We start from the raw sequence: 19289 nt of genomic DNA, 5'->3' as shown, positions 1-19289 counted from the left end.
CTACTGCAGAATTAAAAATTATACAGAATACAGAATTTTGCAACATTATACTGGCAGATTTTTAAAAAGTACATGTAATAGAAAGTGGATAGCTAAGATGAACTTTAAAATAATTCCCAAGTTTTGCAAGGTTTTATTCAGGATGAATGATACATTTTGCAATTTTTTTTCTCCCAGAACAGAGTTTGGACATCCTGCCATTTAATATTTTTATCTATTTACTGTGCTATATATTTACCTGCTGTGAACTATTAAATCCAGTAGAATTTGTAAGTGAATTATTTCCAGCATATATTCCAGATGATGTTGTGAAACTGCTCCCTAAAAGAAACAAATCAAGAGAAAGTTTGTACAAATAGCAGATACAATGTCTTTAAAAAGAATGTCACAATGTATCACAGTGACTTGATAGATTTTTAATATTTTCCATACATCAATGCAATAATTAATGCATTTTGGTTTTCATCAGTACTGTAACAGATTACACTACGAATGAAGCGATAAATCATTGTTTTAGGTCTCTGCATTACATTATGTGAAGGTTAAAAAAAGTTTTTCAAACAGAATGCATTAAGAGTAGAATGGGAATTCAAAATGCTTGGCTTTCTCCTATTATTTGAGGTACCCACAGGAGCAAAAATGCACACTCATTAGAGTCACACAGAGGAGTTCAGCCTGGGACTGTATTACAGGCAGGGGGGATTCATATGCTACAATACTTTCTCATGTAAAAATATTCCCAAAAATCATGTGGGGAAAAATTTCCCACACTTAAAACGGCAAGTATATTAGTTTTCTATATTCAGATAAAGCTTTTTATTAGAGAACATTCAAAGAAAGCGGTCTTATCCTGAATTAAACATCTGGTCTGTCTAGCTAAGTCCTCTCTAAAGTTTCAGACAGGAGTCTTTTCCAGTTCTAACTAAATATGCTGAATCCAAGAACTTTAGTACTTATAGGATATAGTAGTTGGCAACCTTCAGTCTCGAAAGACTATGGTATCGCGCTCTGAAAGGTGGTATAGGATATGCTGTTCCATTTAAGCAGTCCCACCCTCACTTACTGTCTTAAGTTTTACAGTGTAAGACAGGGCTTTTCAGACTGGGGCATCATGACGCCCCAGCCTGAGGGCCCTAGCCTCTGCACCAATAAGGGACGGGGGCAGAGAGGAGGCAGGGACGCAATCCCCAAGATCTTGTCTCTCGGGGGCCTGCAGGGGCCTGGTTGGACTTAACAGAGCCTCCTGCAGCCTCCCCTGCGTGACCATCTGCAGGGTTCCCTGAAGCTTAAGAAGTGAAAATGGAAACCAGAAAGTGAAACAGCAAAACCAGAAGTGGAGCACAATCGCTCTACTTTCACTTCTTAAGCAGATGGTCGTGCAGGGGAGATGTGTCTCTGTGCATACAAACTATACATGGAGACTTGTTAGGGACTATGCAAAAAGTATGATTCTTAGCTCTGTGTCCTAGGCTACATATTTTTGCTACATACAGAGGCACACTGCAGAAATGAACATAAGAACAGCCCTGCTGGATCAGGACATAGGCCCATCTAGTCCAGCTTCCTGTATCTCACAGCGGCCCACCAAATTCCCTAGGGAGCACAGAAGGCAACAAGAGACCTGCATCCTGGAGCCCTCCCTTGATGCAATGCAAACATAACATAGTAGGAACTGGGCTTGCTGCCATAATTTTGCTTCCTTAATTAATGGAACATATTAAAGGAACATGTGTACGACCATGTGAAAAGGTTTGGGGTTTTTCTGACTGTGTAGCTCACTATGAAACAACTCTCAAATCTGAATGTACTTACAATGCAAGATAAGATACAGAACATTTGTGTAAAATGTTCCCCTGATTTTAGTGGACCAGACTAAGAATAATGATTATCAAACTCAATCTTAAGGTTCTTTTTAGAAACCTGCCAAATAGGCTTGATCCTGGGAAGAAACAGAATTCTGAACTTCAATCAAGAACACCTAGATACATTTTGCAGTTCTGGGTATGAAACCTTGCATATATTTGCACATGTATATATATTTTTTTACTTCATTTAATAGAAACATAAAATAAGATTCTTCCAAAGCCACCATGATTCACAGACAATTATAGTTTTTTCTGTTCCTGCATTTGCAGCCTTAGGCAGCAATTTTCCCTTTCCTTGAAAAGCTGCTGTTGCCCCTGCCACCAAGAGCATTATTACATGACATTTCAAATAGAAAGTCCATAGCCTACATGTGTCTGGACACTGAATTACTCTCTCAACCTTCGCTCTCTATGACAGATGGTCACTCTTGTTTTAATGCCTTTATCTACAAAGCTCTACTTCAAAAAGGGCAGCAACCTCCTATTAGGCCCAAAAGCAAATCTGAACATATGGACACTTAGAGTGAAAATGGGGAGGGGAGGTAAGAAATACAAAAAGCTATGATTGCCAGGAGTTACTGATCCACTGAAAAAATAAAAAAATGTCATTTGCCTTGCTAATTTATCATTACTATCATACAGTAAACTAGACTGGAGGCAAAAAAAAAAAAGTCTTGTAGCACCTTAAAGACTAACAGATTTCAGCATGTTTTCATGGACTACAGTCCAGTTCATGAGATGCATGACAATACTAGAAGGTATTCAAAAGAGAGATAATGAAAGGATAAATGGTCCTAAGTTTCCAGTTTAGACTAGCTGGATTCTGTTCCCTGTTGCCTCACAGATTGTCTCCCTGTGACTCTATACAGTGGCATAGCTAAGGGGTGCAGGGGGTAGAAGTTGCACCGGGCATCAAGCTTTAGGGGGGCAACAAGCTGAGCTTGACACTAGTGACCAAAAATGTGTATATCTTGGTATGTATGAATAATACCATCATGTTATATATCATCAAAAGGGTAATTTAATGCAGAATGCAATGAAATAAACTACATTGGAATATCTTTATTCTATCAAAAGTTATGGCCAATTAACTAGAAAATGAAAACACATCCACCTTATGGAACAAAAAGTGGATTTCTTTCACTCAAAACCAACTTATGATTGTTCTGAGAAGCAATGACATGTTATTATGTTACTGACATGTTGCAATAGCATGATATTATGATACAGCATGGAACCAATAAGGTGTTAGTATGAATCAGTGCTCATTTCCATGTATCATAATACAGTTACCCCTGCTAACAGGATAAAAAGGCACTTTTTCAAGTGGTGCTTCTCCTATATTTAGCAAGGGAAGAAAAACCGTCCCTCTTCAGCACAGTATCTCAAACCAATAAGAGACACACTTTTTATTTACTTACTCAATTAAATTTGATTTTGTCTTGGGAGAGGCTACAAATCTTCTTTGAAACAAACCTGCTAACCCAGGTAGCAGGTAGATGCCTTAGCTGTGCCACTGACAGAGTAAGTGGGTGGTGAGCTGCTGGGGGGAGGAGGTGGGTTTGAAAAATTTCCATTTTTCAAAGAGCATGGGTGTGACATCACTTCTGGTTGTGACGTCCAGGGCATCATTTTGAGCTTGGCACCGGGCTACATGATCATTAGCTATGCCACTGGCTCCATAACTGAAACAATAATCTTTGAAATTTCTTAAAAATGCAAAAAACCACTACCATAAAAGAACAGGAAGACAACAGCCACTTCCCCATTATAAGCCTAAACTTGGATATGGTTGAGATAGAAAAATTTCTACATGCTTGTAAAGGCTTTATTAAATTCTAACTTATTGATAATGTATTAATACCCCAGAAGTACCCAATTTTTAAAACTCAAACAACTTGTAGAAACAGTTATGTATATGATAACTGGCCCAATACTACGTGGGCCTTACACTGCAGTAACATGCGGTCTGGCAGCTCAGTCTGGACACCATCACATGCTTCTGGGCGACTCTCATAATTACTAGATGTACAGCATGGGCACCAGCAGCACCAAAAATCCCACTGGTGTTGATAGATTGGCAGGAAGGCAGGAGTAGGGAGCAAGCTGCAGTGGGTGGATCTCAGTGGCAAACATGCATACCATAGCCTATCCCCCATTTTTCAGCCCACCCTGCCCCTTTTCTCTTCTCAGGCTTATACGAGCTACATAGCTAATATGGGTCGAAGGAGACTCATAGGTAGCCAAAAGGCTTACTTACACAGAAGTAAGTAAAGATATTTTGTAAATCTCTCCTCCCATCAGCCCAATTCTGGATAGGGCTGTAAGGCTCCTTGTTCTTTTGGCTCAGATTCTGGCACCTACTGAGCAAATCGATTGCCCAACATGATTTTATAAGATAAACCATGCAGACAAGTTAATTACAATAATGCTGATCTTAAACAAATTTTTCATTTAAAAAAACTGAAATATACAGTAGACTACTATTAAGAATATTAATATACCACTTTTCAACAGAAGTAGTTCACAAAGCGATTTACATAGTAAAATAAATTATTCCCTATCCCCAAAAAGCTACAATCTTTAAAAACAAGCAAACACGCACACAAGACACTAGCAACAACCACTGGAAAAGACGCCATGCTGGGCTGAAGAAGAACAGTTGCTTTCCTTCTGCTAAATATAAGAGTGTACCACTTTGAAAGGTGCCTCTTTGCCCAGTTAACAAGATTAGAAATGTTTCAGGATAGTATAAAAGTTATGAATTCTAGAGAAACCTACAAAACTTCTGTCTTTGTTAGACAAAGTATTTCCCAGCCAATTATCTTCAACTGTATATATGTGTATCTCCACCAACTAGTCTTCTATCTAATACTTGCGGCAGTAACTATAGTAAAGTTGCCTCTTGTATTGATATTAATGATACATTCAGGCACTGTGGACACTTACTATGGCTCCCACAAGACATCTTCTTTGGAACAATCTACACAGCCAGCAACTTTGAGATTTTGATATGAAAAGACAGATAAAACAGATTAGTTGCATACTAAACGAAGAATGGAAATGAATGGGGCTCATGCATTTCATTCATTACTAGTAAAGGAATGAATGGCAGAGTCATGACTTGAGTTCTGAATGTCATATTCATTGCTATTCTTTTCATTTGTTGTTTTCATTTTCACCTAGCACAGTAATCCAGGTAGAATAGGTCATGTGGAAGTTATAGGGTAGAGAATAGGGAAATTGGTTAGCTGTGTCAGTTTAATTCCTAAAATTGGGAATTCCTTTTCCTAACTGAGATTTAGAGCAAGTCTGATTCTTCAGAGGGGTAGCAGAATGCCTAAACATTTCATGCTAATTAGACTGAAAACAGAGAAGTTGCAGGCAGCAGAAGAGATGACAAATGCTGCAGAGGATTACCTGTGCTAAGGTAGGTAAGCCATCTCAGGACATGGGCAATGAGCAGGAGGGCAGCGCGGGGTGGGGAGAGGGAGGAAGGGTTGGTGTCCAGAGGCAGCAATTTGTGACAGATCCTAACCTGTTCCCTTTCTCCTTTCCTCTCCTCAGACCTGCACCAGTAAAATGCCTGGCACCAATCTGAGACGAATTTGGTCAGACAAGGCTTGTCCCAGGGTCACAAAAGTTCCCTCCACTATCACGCAACAGCAGGATGCATTGGTGAGGGTTTTTAGTTAGGTTTGGGCTGTTAATAAAAAAAAAAAAGCTTCACATCAGTATAGTACTTTTTCTGTACGCAAAGAACTTCACATGTATTTTCTTGAGGGAGTCATTACAGCAACCATTATGGTAAATATTATTATTCCTATATTGCAGTTAGAAAGTAGTTACAAAACTCCCTATTTCCTAAGGGGCATTAGACATGGGTCTTTTGACTAGGATTAATGCCAGAAGACCACAAAGCTCAGGCATGGTTAACAGTAATTTTTTCTATTTCTTCCTTCCCACTCCACCCCATGAAAAGCAAAGTAGAGCATACAACTTTCTAAAAGGGACTGTAGTTGATACCCTATCTACACATAATGGACACGGCATGAACACTGAACCATCCTGTCATCAAATTTAAATAAATATGCTTGGACAAACAGAGGGCACTTCCCCCATAGGTAACTATCAACCCAGTATTATTCTTTCCCCTATGCAGCGATGCCAAAGCAGGTTGTGCTATATGCTATTGGGGGGGGGGAGAGATCAGGAGATTTAGAAGGGCAAAGGGCGGATATTTTCCCTTATCCCCCCATAAGCCTCCCACCCACCAAATGGTCTCCTTAGACTTGCACCAGCACTTTAGCAAGTTCAATGAGACAAAAGGGATATATGAGCTTATTCCACGGGGGTAATATCTGGTATAAGTTGCCTACGCCATCATGCCCCAGCCCTCCCCCATTCCATCCCATTATGCCCCCCACTCTGTTTGCCTCCCCCAGCCAACCCACCTGAGTTGGCAGGTGGTTCTATCCCCCTTTGTCTACTGGGCCTCTGTGGCCACAGGGGATAAGATTGGGCCAAAAGTCAATCTTTGACCTGGTATTGTCACATCCTGGTCTTTGTCTAGTGGCTGAAGTAATTAACTCTCCTACAATGCTCCAGACTTTAAACATGCCTCTCCAATCTATATCCCTTGTCACCTTTTATCCAAAGATTCGATACACAGGTTTAGCCAAAGGGTAGAATGAGGAGCCTAAAATTCTATGAAGCAATGGGAACAATGAGGACAAGAGTCAACCAGAACTCCTCCCCCTCTTTGCATCATAATTGCCCACACCCAAGAATCCTATTTTAAATTCTTGCTTCACTCTGAACCTACGGTTTCCCTATGCTTGTGTGGGACAAAGTTCCCATTTTGTAACATTAAAGCACCTTTGGCAAACCTCCATAACCCATCCAATTGCACAAGGATTGGACCATGCCATTGCCCTTCAAGGAGAGCATATATATGTAGGTACCTTCCCAAGCTTTCACTAATAAACTGCATTTGGCTTAGCCCCACTGGTTAAATCATTCAGATATCTCATCCCCTTTTACTCTTCAATCATTTTTCAATGGTCACTTGATTCACATCCTTGTTGATGCACCACTCAGCAGGAGAAAGAAAAGGTGTCCTAACTAGGTGCTGGATTATCATCTCAAATTTCTGAGTGGATCTGTCTGCCTCTTTTTTTGTCCCCTCTGCAGCTTGATTTATATATATATTAACAATTTTGCTCCCACACACAACTCTGCAGAATGCTCTCTGTAAAAGAGGTGGATGGCTTGCCAAAAGGACAGCCACTGAATTCATAGCACACATGAAATCTATACTAGGAAAGACCTGACTTGCAGCTCAATCTCTCATCCAGTCTGGAATGATGAAAAAAGTGTAATACATAGTTGAAATGGAATGAAAGTTATCAACAAGGAAAATACACCTGTAATTCTATGCACATTTACTCATGGATAAATACCATTAAAAAGAATGGGACTAACCCCTGAGTAAATATTCATAGGCATGTGCTGTAAGGAGCATTTCTGTACAGCCTTGATCATGTATATAAAAACCCTTACACATGAATTTCTTTTTTTGTCTGTTTTATAGAAATGCAGAAAGGTTCTAATATTTAAAATATACTATTAATGATCTTTTTACACTTGCATAGTCACCCAATATTCACAACAGTCAATGAAAATTGTTACTGTACTTCAGTCAGCATATTATAAAAAACATCTCTTTAATCTTGGCCGCTGTTGATTCCTATAGAGAACAGGTGGGGTCTTGCAGACCGTAACAAACATGAAACAGGTTTTCAAAAATTGCTGTGTGAGCTACTCAGGGACACTAGGTTAGACATGCTTTCACAATCCTTTAGGTTGCCACATTTCTACAAGATATATTAATGGCACAAAAGCACAATGCTCCTAAAATGGGTGACCAAGTAACAAAAATCATCAGAACCCAATCTAAATTCTTGAAATTTTGACTCTATGACAACATTGTAAATTTTTCAACAATAAAAAGTAAAACTATATTTTACTTAAAAATGGAAAAAGCCCTGCTGAAATAGTCAGCAGATGACCAGGATTTTATGCACGGAAGTTTTATTCACTACCAATATGAAGGATTCAGCAGTCCTCACTATATTTCTTATAGAAGTTCACTGTCTTGTCCTCGGCTATGTTTATCATCCTGGTCCAATATATGAATCAAAAGGCAGCAATATTATCTGAAGGCAAACCTATAATGGATGGGCCAGGCTCTATAAACCTTTGGTCGCATTGTGTCATGCCTGCTGTTTTCAAGTAGCTCTCGGCAAATTCACCTTAGCTACCCCAACAGCTGCTTGGTCCATGAACACAAGACTCCAACCCATGCATACACAGCAGATGCAGTTTAATTTTTTCCACAGCATTTGCCTCCCCACACTCACCACCTCAGAACTCATTTCTGATATTCTCTGCAAACAGTATAGTAATGGCTTCCAATATTTATGAGGTAATTAGTTTTGAAAAGAACAAACAAAAAAGTTCTGCATATTAAGTCCTTTTTACTGGGCTTAGTAGTACACAACAGTTATATGAACAGATTCCTAAGACACATGTTCTGCACTACAATTCATTATTAAATTTAAATATAGATAAAAACAAACATGCACACACACACACACACACACACACACACACACAGGGTTTTTAATAGGAAAAAACAGAAAATCTATAATTACAGCAGGATTTAATGCATGCATATAGTAAGACATTTGCTATTTGCAATATTAAAATTCAGTTTACATAGCATTCTGCATGGCCCTTATACCCTTGATCCTCAATCCGACTGTAAACACAGTTTAACCACATGTAACTTTTAAGCACATGTAACTTTTTAAACACATTTTAAGCACATGTGTAATCAGTTCACATTCTTCTTTCTCTACTGCTGCCCTGCCTTCCTCTCTCTGTTGTTTTTCCAACATCTATTTTAAATTGTACATTCCTTGGACAGGGACATCTACAATGGGTCATGTACAGTGTTGGCACATAATAAGGGACTTGTTTTTATCAACAGAATTATGCATCTCACCATGGGGGGGGGGGAAGGAAAAACAATACAAATTCCAGAGTTCAGGATTTGTTTTTCACCATCAGATTGTAATAGCTCTTCATCAAATCATTGAATGTTGGAGATGGAAGTCATCTAATCCACACCCTGGTCAGTGCAAGCAGCTGCTACAGCATCCCCGATAGGCAATGGTGTGATTTTTTTTTTCAGTGATAACAAAATAAAAGCACATAACACCACTTTCTGCACTTCTCATTGTTAAAAAAAACCCTAAAGCATGCAAAAAAATGGGAAATTTGTAAAAAAATTTTAAAAAATAACAGGCTGGAACAGAAGGGTGCATGAAATGTGGATGCATCTGCTGATATTACACCAAATATATTGTCTACCTAGTACACTTTTAAAGTGATTATATAATTTATAAAAATGTGCCCTTGGAATAAAAACACAACACTGTTTTCTGCACCTTGCTTAATTTGGGGAAAAAATGAAATTGTGAAAAAATAAAAATGCTTAAGAACACCTATATTGATAGGAGATCATGCCTCTGCTTAAAACCTCTACTGAAGTAGAGTTCACTACTGCATGAAGCAAACTGTTCCAGTGCCATTTAGTTTGTACAGTCAGGAAATTCTTCCTCATCTCTATAGCCTGTGAGCCCAATCCTGAGCTCAGTGACACGGCTCCGTGCCACCGAGCAGAGTCGCAAACGTGCCATAAGGCACGTTCGTGGGGCTCACTGCCAGGCTTCCGCCCGTGCTAGCCCAGCACCGGCCACTGCTGGGTTAGCGCCGGGCAGTCGCACAGCTCCCATGGCTCAGCGCTCTCTTGGACTGCCGAGCTGCAGAACGGTAGGCGGGGAGGAGGTGTTTCAGGAAGGGGGGAGGCCAGCGGGGGGTGGAGAGAGAGCAGAGGGAGGCATGCCGGGGGCGGGCGGGAGGAGGATCCACGGAGCTCTGCTCCGCAGGATCCAGGGCACTCATGTAGGGCTACGCCCCCTACACAAGTGCCTTTTCCTTACCGCTGACCAATCGGTGGTAAAGTGAGTAGTCCCATTGCAGGGCTGTTTACCTTCCTCTGGAGAAGGGGACAAATGTAGCACCGTGGTAGCATGGGAGGCGCTGGATTCGGCGGCAGCCCTCTTTGGTGCTGCTGAGCCTGGGCAGCTCAGGATTAGGCTGTAAGTCTACTTCACTGTAAGTCCTGCACTTGGTAGCCAAAGACAGTAAGTCTTCCCTTTCTTCAGGCCCTTGTAAACGGCTACCATATCTTCCCTTTGTCTTCTGTTCTCCAGGCTAAACATACCACACTATGACTATGAGGAACGCATGGCCAGCAACTAAGGGGAATAATAAAAGCTTCTTCAAATATGTTAGAAGCAGGAAACCCGCCAGAGAAGCGGTTGGCCCTCTGGATGGTGAGGGAGGGAAAGGGGAGATAAAAGAAGACTTAGAGATGGCAGAGAAATTAAATGAGTTCTTTGCATCTGTCTTCACGGCAGAAGACCTCGGGCAGATACCGCTGCCCGAACGGCCCCTCCTGACCGAGGAGTTAAGTCAGATAGAGGTTAAAAGAGAAGATGTTTCAGACCTCATTGATAAATTAAAGATCAATAAGTCACCGGGCCCTGATGGCATCCACCCAAGAGTTATTAAGGAATTGAAGAATGAAGTTGCAGACCTCTTGACTAAGGTATGCAACTTGTCCCTCAAAACGGCCATGGTGCCAGAAGATTGGAGGATAGCAAATGTCACGCCTATTTTTAAAAAGGGAAAGAGGGGGACCCAGGAAACTATAGGCCGGTCAGCCTAACATCCATACCGGGTAAGATGGTGGAATGCCTCATCAAAGATAGGATCTCAAAACACATAGACGAACAAGCCTTGCTGAGGGAGAGTCAGCATGGCTTCTGTAAAGGTAAGTCTTGCCTCACAAACCTTATAGAATTCTTTGAAAAGGTCAACAGGCATGTGGATGCGGGAGAACCCGTGCACATTATATATCTGGACTTTCAGAAGGCGTTTGACACGGTCCCTCACCAAAGGCTACTGAAAAAACTCCACAGTCAGGGAATTAGAGGACAGGTCCTCTCATGGATTGAGAACTGGTTGGAGGCCAGGAAGCAGAGAGTGGGTGTCAATGGGCAACTTTCACAATGGAGAGAGGTGAAAAGCAGTGTGCCCCAAGGATCTGTCCTGGGACCGGTGCTTTTCAACCTCTTCATAAATGACCTGGAGACAGGGTTGAGCAGTGAAGTGGCTAAGTTTGCAGACGACACCAAACTTTTCCGAGTGGTGAAGACCAAAAGTGATTGTAAGGAGCTCCAGAAGGATCTCTCCAGACTGGCAGAATGGGCAGCAAAATGGCAGATGCGCTTCAATGTCAGTAAGTGTAAAGTCATGCACATTGGGGCAAAAAATCAAAACTTTAGATATAGGCTGATGGGTTCTGAGCTGTCTGTGACAGATCAGGAGAGAGATCTTGGGGTGGTGGTGGACAGGTCGATGAAAGTGTCGACCCAATGTGCGGCGGCAGTGAAGAACACCAATTCTATGCTTGGGATCATTAGGAAGGGTATTGAGAACAAAACGGCTAGTATTATAATGCCATTGTACAAATCTATGGTAAGGCCATACCTGGAGTATTGTGTCCAGTTCTGGTCGCCGCATCTCAAAAAAGACATAGTGGAAATGGAAAAGGTGCAAAAGAGAGCGACTAAGATGATTACGGGGCTGGGGCACCTTACTTATAAGGAAAGGCTACGGCGTTTGGGCCTCTTCAGCCTAGAAAAGAGACGCCTGAGGGGGGACATGATTGAGACATACAAAATTATGCAGGGGATGGACAGAGTGGATAGGGAGATGCTCTTTACACTCTCACATAACACCAGAACCAGGGGACATCCACTAAAATTGAGTGTTGGGCGGGTTAGGACAGACAAAAGAAAATATTTCTTTACTCAGCGTGTGGTCGGTCTGTGGAACTCCTTGCCACAGGATGTGGTGCTGGCGTCTAGCCTAGACGCCTTTAAAAGGGGATTGGACAAGTTTCTGGAGGAAAAATCCATTATGGGGTACAAGCCATGATGTGTATGCGCAACCTCCTGATTTTAGAAATGGGCTATGTATCAGAATGCCAGATGCAAGGGAGGGCACCAGGATGAGGTCTCTTGTTATCTGGTGTGCTCCCTGGGGCATTTGGTGGGCCGCTGTGAGATACAGGAAGCTGGACTAGCTGGGCCTATGGCCTGATCCAGTGGGGCTGTTCTTATGTTCTTATGTAACTCTTTTAATTGTTCCTCGTGAGATCTGATTTCCAGACACCCTCACCACCTTACAGCTCAATCCTATGCAGCACTACCACTGCTGGAATTAATGCTCTTTTCCACTTCTCTAGTCTCTCCATTGGGCATCCAAGCCCCTCATAAAAGGGTTGTGCTCTCAAGCGCTTCAGCAAACACTCAATTCCAAACTCCTTCCTGGGCCGAATCCACCTGCACAGGTCAATACAGGTCCAGCCTATTTTTTACACGAAATTTTTATACACGGATTTGACTCAACACGAATGGCCCCTGCAAATGAGAAAGAATGTGCTGATCCCCGGAGAAGGGGAAAAATGCATCCCTTTAAAATCGGTTTAAAAAACTGAACAGTCCTTTAACAACAGCCTCCTTAATGAGAGAGGGGGGGCAGTAGGCTAACAATCCATCAATTCTTCTCTCTCCTGTGGACCCCTCCCTTCCCCCAGCAAACGTGATCATTTTGCATTGGTGAAGGGAGGGGCTGAGTGAAGTGCTGATGGATTGTCTTCTTAATGACTCTTATCTTAGAGTCAAAAGGTCAGCAAGGCTGTTTTTCAATCACTGGAGCAAAGAAACTTTGTTTTTTAAATCCACGTGAGTGCTTGGAATGGAACCTACGCGAATAATTAGTCTCAACCTGTACAGACTTGCGCCAGCAATATTGCTGGCGCAGGTTCACATTGACCCATTGTGGCTGGTGGGGCTTACCCTCAGACAAGGGACAAATGTCCCCTCACCCCAAGGAGACCTCCAGCAGCTGAAAATCCCCCATTGGATGCAGCTTAGCCCATGCTGGTGCATTGCCACATGGGGATTTAGTTAGGATTAGGCTATGTTAATGCAAGTTCTTTGTCTGATGGCCACCTCTGCTATTCTATAGTAAACTATTAGTTCAAAAGGTACATTTTTCTTTGCTTATAAGCTGTGGTTCCCAAATTGTGAGCTATGGCCCCAGGGAGCCATACACCAGCCGAAGGAGCCACGGAATCCTCACAAAAAACCCACTGCCCTATACAGTACATAGGAGAGTAGCCCTAATGGGGAGCTGCAGTCAATGGCTCAATAGGTAGAGGGAGCTGCCAATTGAAAAAGTTTGGGAACAACTGAGTTAAGGGTTAAATCAATGCATCTGAAAAGCATTCAGTAACAATGAAGTCTGCTCCACTGTGGCTGCTCTGCTTCACAACATTTGTTCTAGGGTTTCCAAGGGTTCAATATCCAGAGCTCCTACTAACTCAATCTAAAAACAGCAATCATATTTAGAATTCAGTTTTGACTCTTTTTTCTGTTCCTAAAGAGAACTGGATTCTCTAAATGCTGACACATAGAAATATATAATGTATATGCATAATAGATAACATCAACTGAATATTTGAATTGCTTAGGGAAAAAACTCTCAACCGATAACATCTAACCCTTATACCATTTTCTAAGAATATAGCAAACATTAACCTAAATCATTCTGACACATCAACTTGTACAGAATGTCATCTCAAATTTACAGATAAAGAAAACACACCTAAGGGATGAATTCATGTCAATTTATATTTATAATCTTGATACAACTTTTCTCATTAGTCTGTTTTCTATCTCTATAGGAAACTACAATGTAAGAAATGAAATTTTAAAATAAAAATTATTTTGAATATTGTGATTACGTAGTCACAATACTATAAATGTTGATATTGACTATGACCATAAAAATATTTGGTTGAAAGGCTAAGACTTGAATGGAAATTTCTAATGTTTAGGACTGTAATCAAAGAATATTAGTTATGACTAAATCCCACTGAAATTAATGGGACTTAAGTGAGTCATGACTAAGGGCCCAATTCTATCCAATTTTCAAGCACTGGTTCAGACGCAATGCAGCCCCACAGTAAGGGAACAAATGTTCCCATACCTTAAGGAGGCCTCTATGAATGTGTCCCCACCACAGCATGCAGTGCACACCCCATTGGCACAGTTGCACCGGCATTGGAAAATTGGATAGGATTGGGCCCTAAGTTGTCTCATTGATTCAGTGATACTCATCCATGATTGACTTCAATGGATACAACCCATTGAGCCAAAAGTGTCAAAATTCTAGCCCAGCAGTAAAATTTTACAGTACATTTAGAATGGACTCAATTCATCACATAAAACACATTGCAACCTTCTTCAAAAGAAAATATATTGTCATCTGTTGGGTATCTACAATTTTTTTTTCTTTTTGCACACACTGCAATGGTATGTAAAACCAAACATACAGTATTCTATTTATTTATACAGACCTTGCATCTGGTAACTGTATGGTGCCTGTCCTGGCTGGGGAGTACTAAAGCTTGCCCCATAGCTCAAAAAGCCAGTCTGTCCAGGTGACTGCGTTTGTGACAATCCACCTTCTGTCTTGATGCCTGCCCACAATGCACCTAAATCAGTTAGTGATAGCAAAGCTATTTGTTCATATTTAAATACTGAGAGGACATAAAAGAAATCACACAAGTATTTATGCACTTTTAGTATGTAAAGTCATGCTAGTCATTTCTAAGCTGGGCACAATTCTATTCAACTTTCCAGTACCAATGCAGCCCTGAAAAGGCCTCTATGACTGCCTCCCCACCACAGGATGCAGTGCATCTGTACAGCTGGCATGACTGCATCAGTGCTGGAAAAATTGGATAGGATTTGACCCTCTGAAATCCTATGAACACTTTCTTGGCAGTAAGTTCCATTGAGTTCAATAGGATTTACTTCAGAGTAGACATAAGGCATATGTCTTAGACAGATTGTATTGCATGTGTACAATTACTAAAATTAAAATTATTCAAATTTTTTTAAAAACTGAAACCCAAAATACCTCTAGATACCTTTTCATTTAGTGTACATACTTGTGTATAAGTCAAAAAAAATTATGCCTCAAAATTAACCCTGAAATCCCGTGTTGACATATATGGGTCAATACAGTAAATAAAACTTCTAAGAGTGGCTGCCTAGTGAGGCAGGGTTGGAACTGGACTGAGAAGTAGGACACAGGGGGATGGGGAAAAATGAGTTATTTTACTTACTAGTAATTACGGTATTCAGAGGCAGCAACAAAAAGGTAGCCATTTTAGCTTCTTCTCCAAACAGGAAGAAAAGTGAAGGAGCTTATGGGAATTGTAGTCTGTGTGAGGGTTGCTGCTATGGAAGTGCAGCACAGTACTCCTCATAAAGCTTACAACTTCCATAAGCATCCTCATCTCCCTCCCTGCTTAGAAAAGAAAGTTAAATGGCTTCTTCTTTTTCCTTTTTGCTGCTGCCTCAGAATAATTTCTGTTAAGTAGTTTTCAAAAAATTTCACACTTCCCTAAGTTTAAACACCCCCTCACTTATCTGAGGGTCACAGAAAACTCTATTACGCTTGGTTTAAAACCTGCCCTTGACTTATCTATGAGATCGGCTTATAGGTAGGTGCCTATGGTAACATCCTATTTCTATTAAGAACAAATTCCCATTACCAAAAGAAGAAGACAAGTAGCTTTAAAAACTTCTCTCACTTCCAGCACTGGGGATACAAACTCCAGGTCTGAGGTTTTTAGCTCAGGTTTACTTTTTGCTTTCTTTCACAAGTAATGTAATGTGAACTAAATATTATAATCTTGATAGGGCTGTTTTGTTAAGAGAAACCATTGAACAGGTTACAAGATTTTTGGCAGATTTGAGCATTTAAACAAATAAAAAAAACAAGACTCGTAACTGCTAATTTTCGTCCTTCAGATCCTCAGGGCACATGTGAAATACAGTGCTTTTTCTTAAGGTTTCATGCAGCTAAAAAGGCCTTGAGCACAATCCAGTACATGTCTACTCAGAAGTAAGCCTCACTGAGTTCAATGGGACTTACTCCCAGGTAAATGTGCATAGGATTGCAGCCTCTATTAATTTAGGCCACAATCCTACACACAGTTACCAGAGAGTAAGACCCCTCAATGGGGCTTCTTAGACAGCAAGACTATACACATTTATATAGGAGTAAATTCCACTGAACTCAACAGGGTTTACTTCCGAATAGGAATGCATAGGATTGAGTTAGTTTATTTCTTCATTAATACTACATTTGAGTTCTGAAGGGGAGAAAAAGCACACTTGGTTTTCATAGGATACATACAAATTTCACAACAGACATAAACCCAAAGAGGCATTTATTTAAAAAGATATTTCCCATCTTTCAGGTCTAAGTTCAACTCCCCAAACACTCACCAACATCTGGGCTCTCAGGGTTAGGAGAATTAGAAGGGCAACTTTTTGAAAAATCAAAATGATTTTGATTGATTATTTTATCCTCATCAACACAGGCTTACAGTTTTGTCTTTTGTTGACATGCTCTCTCAAATGGTTTGGCAGTTATCTACCACCTGGTCTAAGTATTATAATTGCTATGGAATCAACATCTCAATGTTTCCTGCACGTTAGCCATATCAGTTAGCAGAACTCATTCTGGGATTTGGGGTCAACTAAGGGCCCAATCCTATTCCAACACCAGTGAAGCCACAATGCAGCCCTGAGGAAAGTGAACAAATGTTGAGGAGGCCTCTGAGACTGCCTCCCCACTACAGGATGCAGTGAATGCCCCATTGGCACAGCTGCACTGGCATGGGAAAATGGGATAGGATTGGGTCCTAAGTTTCTCCAACTGTGATCTATATCAGTAGCATTTAATATCAGTTGCAGGAAGCCCCATAAATCACACTTAAGAACTTAAAAAATAAAACTAGGGGATGCCAACACAAAAGTAACTTCCAAATTATCTCTATATTTTCAACCATGGAGATGCAATCACTCTGCTTTTTCTCCTCTCTTTCCTTGCCTCCAATGCTGTGGACAAGTGTGTTATCCAGGATCATTTGTAAAAGTTTAATAGACAATCACAGGATACCTGTATATTGTTTTCAGTCACTTCCTGCCAGATACACTCCGAAAGTGAACATATAGAATACTTGCTAGCCTAGAAAATGATTAGAAGGTCTAGATCAGGGATGTCAAACTTGTTCATACAGAGGGCCTAAATTAGCATTCATGTGCCTGCTGAGGGCCAGAAGTGACACAGTTAAGCAGGAAGTGATACCATTAAGCAAATGATAGCCAGAAATAAGCACTTCGTTCTCATACAGAAACTCATTAGCTGCAAATGACAGAAGAGGAAAATGTTCAAATATTGTTCATATTTTCAAGATACGAGAGAGCCCAATTATTAAGCTGGAAGAGCTCAGTTATAACAGGGGCCAGAAAAATTGCTTCTGGGGGCCGCATAAGGCCCATGGGCCTTATGTTTGACATGGTCTAGATCAGCCATTTTCAACCACTGTGCCATGGCACACTGGTGTGCCGCGAATGGTCTCCAGGTGTGCCGTGGGAGTTTGGTGGAGGGCCATTTATTAATAGGACTATTGGGGATATGAGCCCCCTACCAACAGCAAGGTGTGCCTTGTCAATTGTCCAAAAACTGATGGTGTGCCTTGACAATTTTAGTACCTTGTCAGTGTGCCATGAGATGAAAAAGATTGAAAATCACTAGTCTAGATGGTGTAGAGTGCTATTACTGCCCCCACCTGCTAGTGTACAAAAACAGGAAGGTTGCCCCTAGGCTCTGAAACTCCCCTACACGGGACGTTTGGAATGCCCCCTCTATTTTAGCTTTTTGAAAACGTCTCAAAACCTCATTCTTCCATCAGGTTATGATGAATGAGGTTTCTGATGCTGCTCTCAAATTGTTATTCCTAAATTGTTTTTTTATTTTTCCAGTTTTAAGTTATCTGTTTGTTGGTTTATTATGCCATTTTAATTATGTTTTATCCTAACTTGTAAGATGTTTTGGAGTCATTGGTGAAAGACACAATATGAATTGAAAAACTGAATAAATTAAAATGTAAAGAAGAGACACTACTACTAAACACACAGGAATACTGTTTCAAAATCCTGTAATAGAGCTTTGTGAATGTTCAGGACTCAGCTGACATGTTTGTGCCACATTATGAAATTCCATTGTTCAGATACAGACATTAAAAATAAATCCTATGTTACTGTTAGTATTTCAACCATCAGCAAGGATATTTCACAGTTTAATACACAATCATCTGACACCTTCTCTCCAGCAATTTTACTCACCATAAGACGGAATTCCATAGGGCTGACCGGGCTGTGGATATGTTGAATATGCTGTGGCTTGCTGCATCCCTGTGGTAAACTGCGTCTGCCCATATGCAGCCATAGTTTGTGAAGAGGGTGTTGGAAGAATATGTGGGTATGGTCTGCTATTTGTAGCAAAATGAAAAAAACAACCAGAAAAGCATTTGAATTAGACTGAAGCATGCAAACATTTCAGTTAAACTATGTAAAAGAATCCAAATTCCTTGGCTACTGTGATGCTTTAATTATTATTATTACTGCGCAAAACTAATTAATTGATTTCTACATTTAAATACACATTTTTAATTTTTTAAAAAATTCAGCCTGTCTCTAATGGGTAAACTGATTTTAATTATGATTTAACAGATGGATTCAATCATAATTATAAATGGGTTTTTACTCTACTTTTTTGTTGTGTGTGTGTGTTTTTTTAAGAAGTAGACATCTTACTTGGAAGGGTATATCTGTGGCGGGGAAAACTGGTGAGTTTGTCTTGGGCTGAAGCCACTGCTTCCAATTGCTGCATGGAGGAGAAAAGAAAATGTGTGGAAGTGTAAATAGACACATGCATTTAACCCAAATATTATTATTGCTATAGGAACTTCAGAAATTTAACAAAGTTTAATTAAATTAAAATAGTGCCAAGTAATACTTTAAGCATGCTAGCACAACTATTCTCAATATCTTTATTACAAATTACACTTTTTTCAATTGCTCCTGAGGGAGCATCCATAAAGTATGTCACACTTTAAGATCTTTTTTCCAACACAGGCATACCCACTAAAGTCCAGTTCCTCTTTTGCCATAATTTCTAACCTCCTAGATCAAATGCATGACATATTTTATGGATGCTCCTTAACTACAAAATATCAGTACACAAGGCATTTCTAACATTAGGGCAATATTTCAAACATAATCTGATTATCTCTAA

The 19289-nt window shown here is 40.5% G+C and overlaps 1 protein-coding gene across 7 annotated transcripts in view; it reads right to left on the bottom strand.

Annotated features, from left to right (window-relative positions):
* The window catches only part of EYA1 (EYA transcriptional coactivator and phosphatase 1), a 113654-nt gene that overhangs the window by 69105 nt on the left and 25260 nt on the right, over positions 1-19289 (bottom strand). For 2 of the 7 annotated variants that reach the window (XM_066622873.1, XM_066622870.1), the window contains exons 3-6: positions 18809-18878; positions 18338-18483; positions 14488-14610; positions 239-321 (exon numbers count right to left, since the gene is read on the bottom strand). In XM_066622873.1, coding sequence (XP_066478970.1) covers positions 239-321; positions 14488-14610; positions 18338-18483; positions 18809-18878 — 422 coding nt within the window. Of the gene's footprint in view, positions 1-238; positions 322-14487; positions 14650-18337; positions 18484-18808; positions 18879-19289 lie in introns of those variants that run through there. The other 5 variants (XM_066622874.1, XM_066622871.1, XM_066622872.1 and 2 more) reach the window with 4 other exon arrangements.

The sequence above is a fragment of the Tiliqua scincoides genome, chromosome 4 (genome assembly GCF_035046505.1).
Source record: "Tiliqua scincoides isolate rTilSci1 chromosome 4, rTilSci1.hap2, whole genome shotgun sequence".
Classification (NCBI taxonomy): Eukaryota; Metazoa; Chordata; class Lepidosauria; order Squamata; family Scincidae; genus Tiliqua; species Tiliqua scincoides.
Note: the sequence above shows the minus strand (reverse complement) of the source record. Positions and strands in the feature narration are given on the sequence as shown.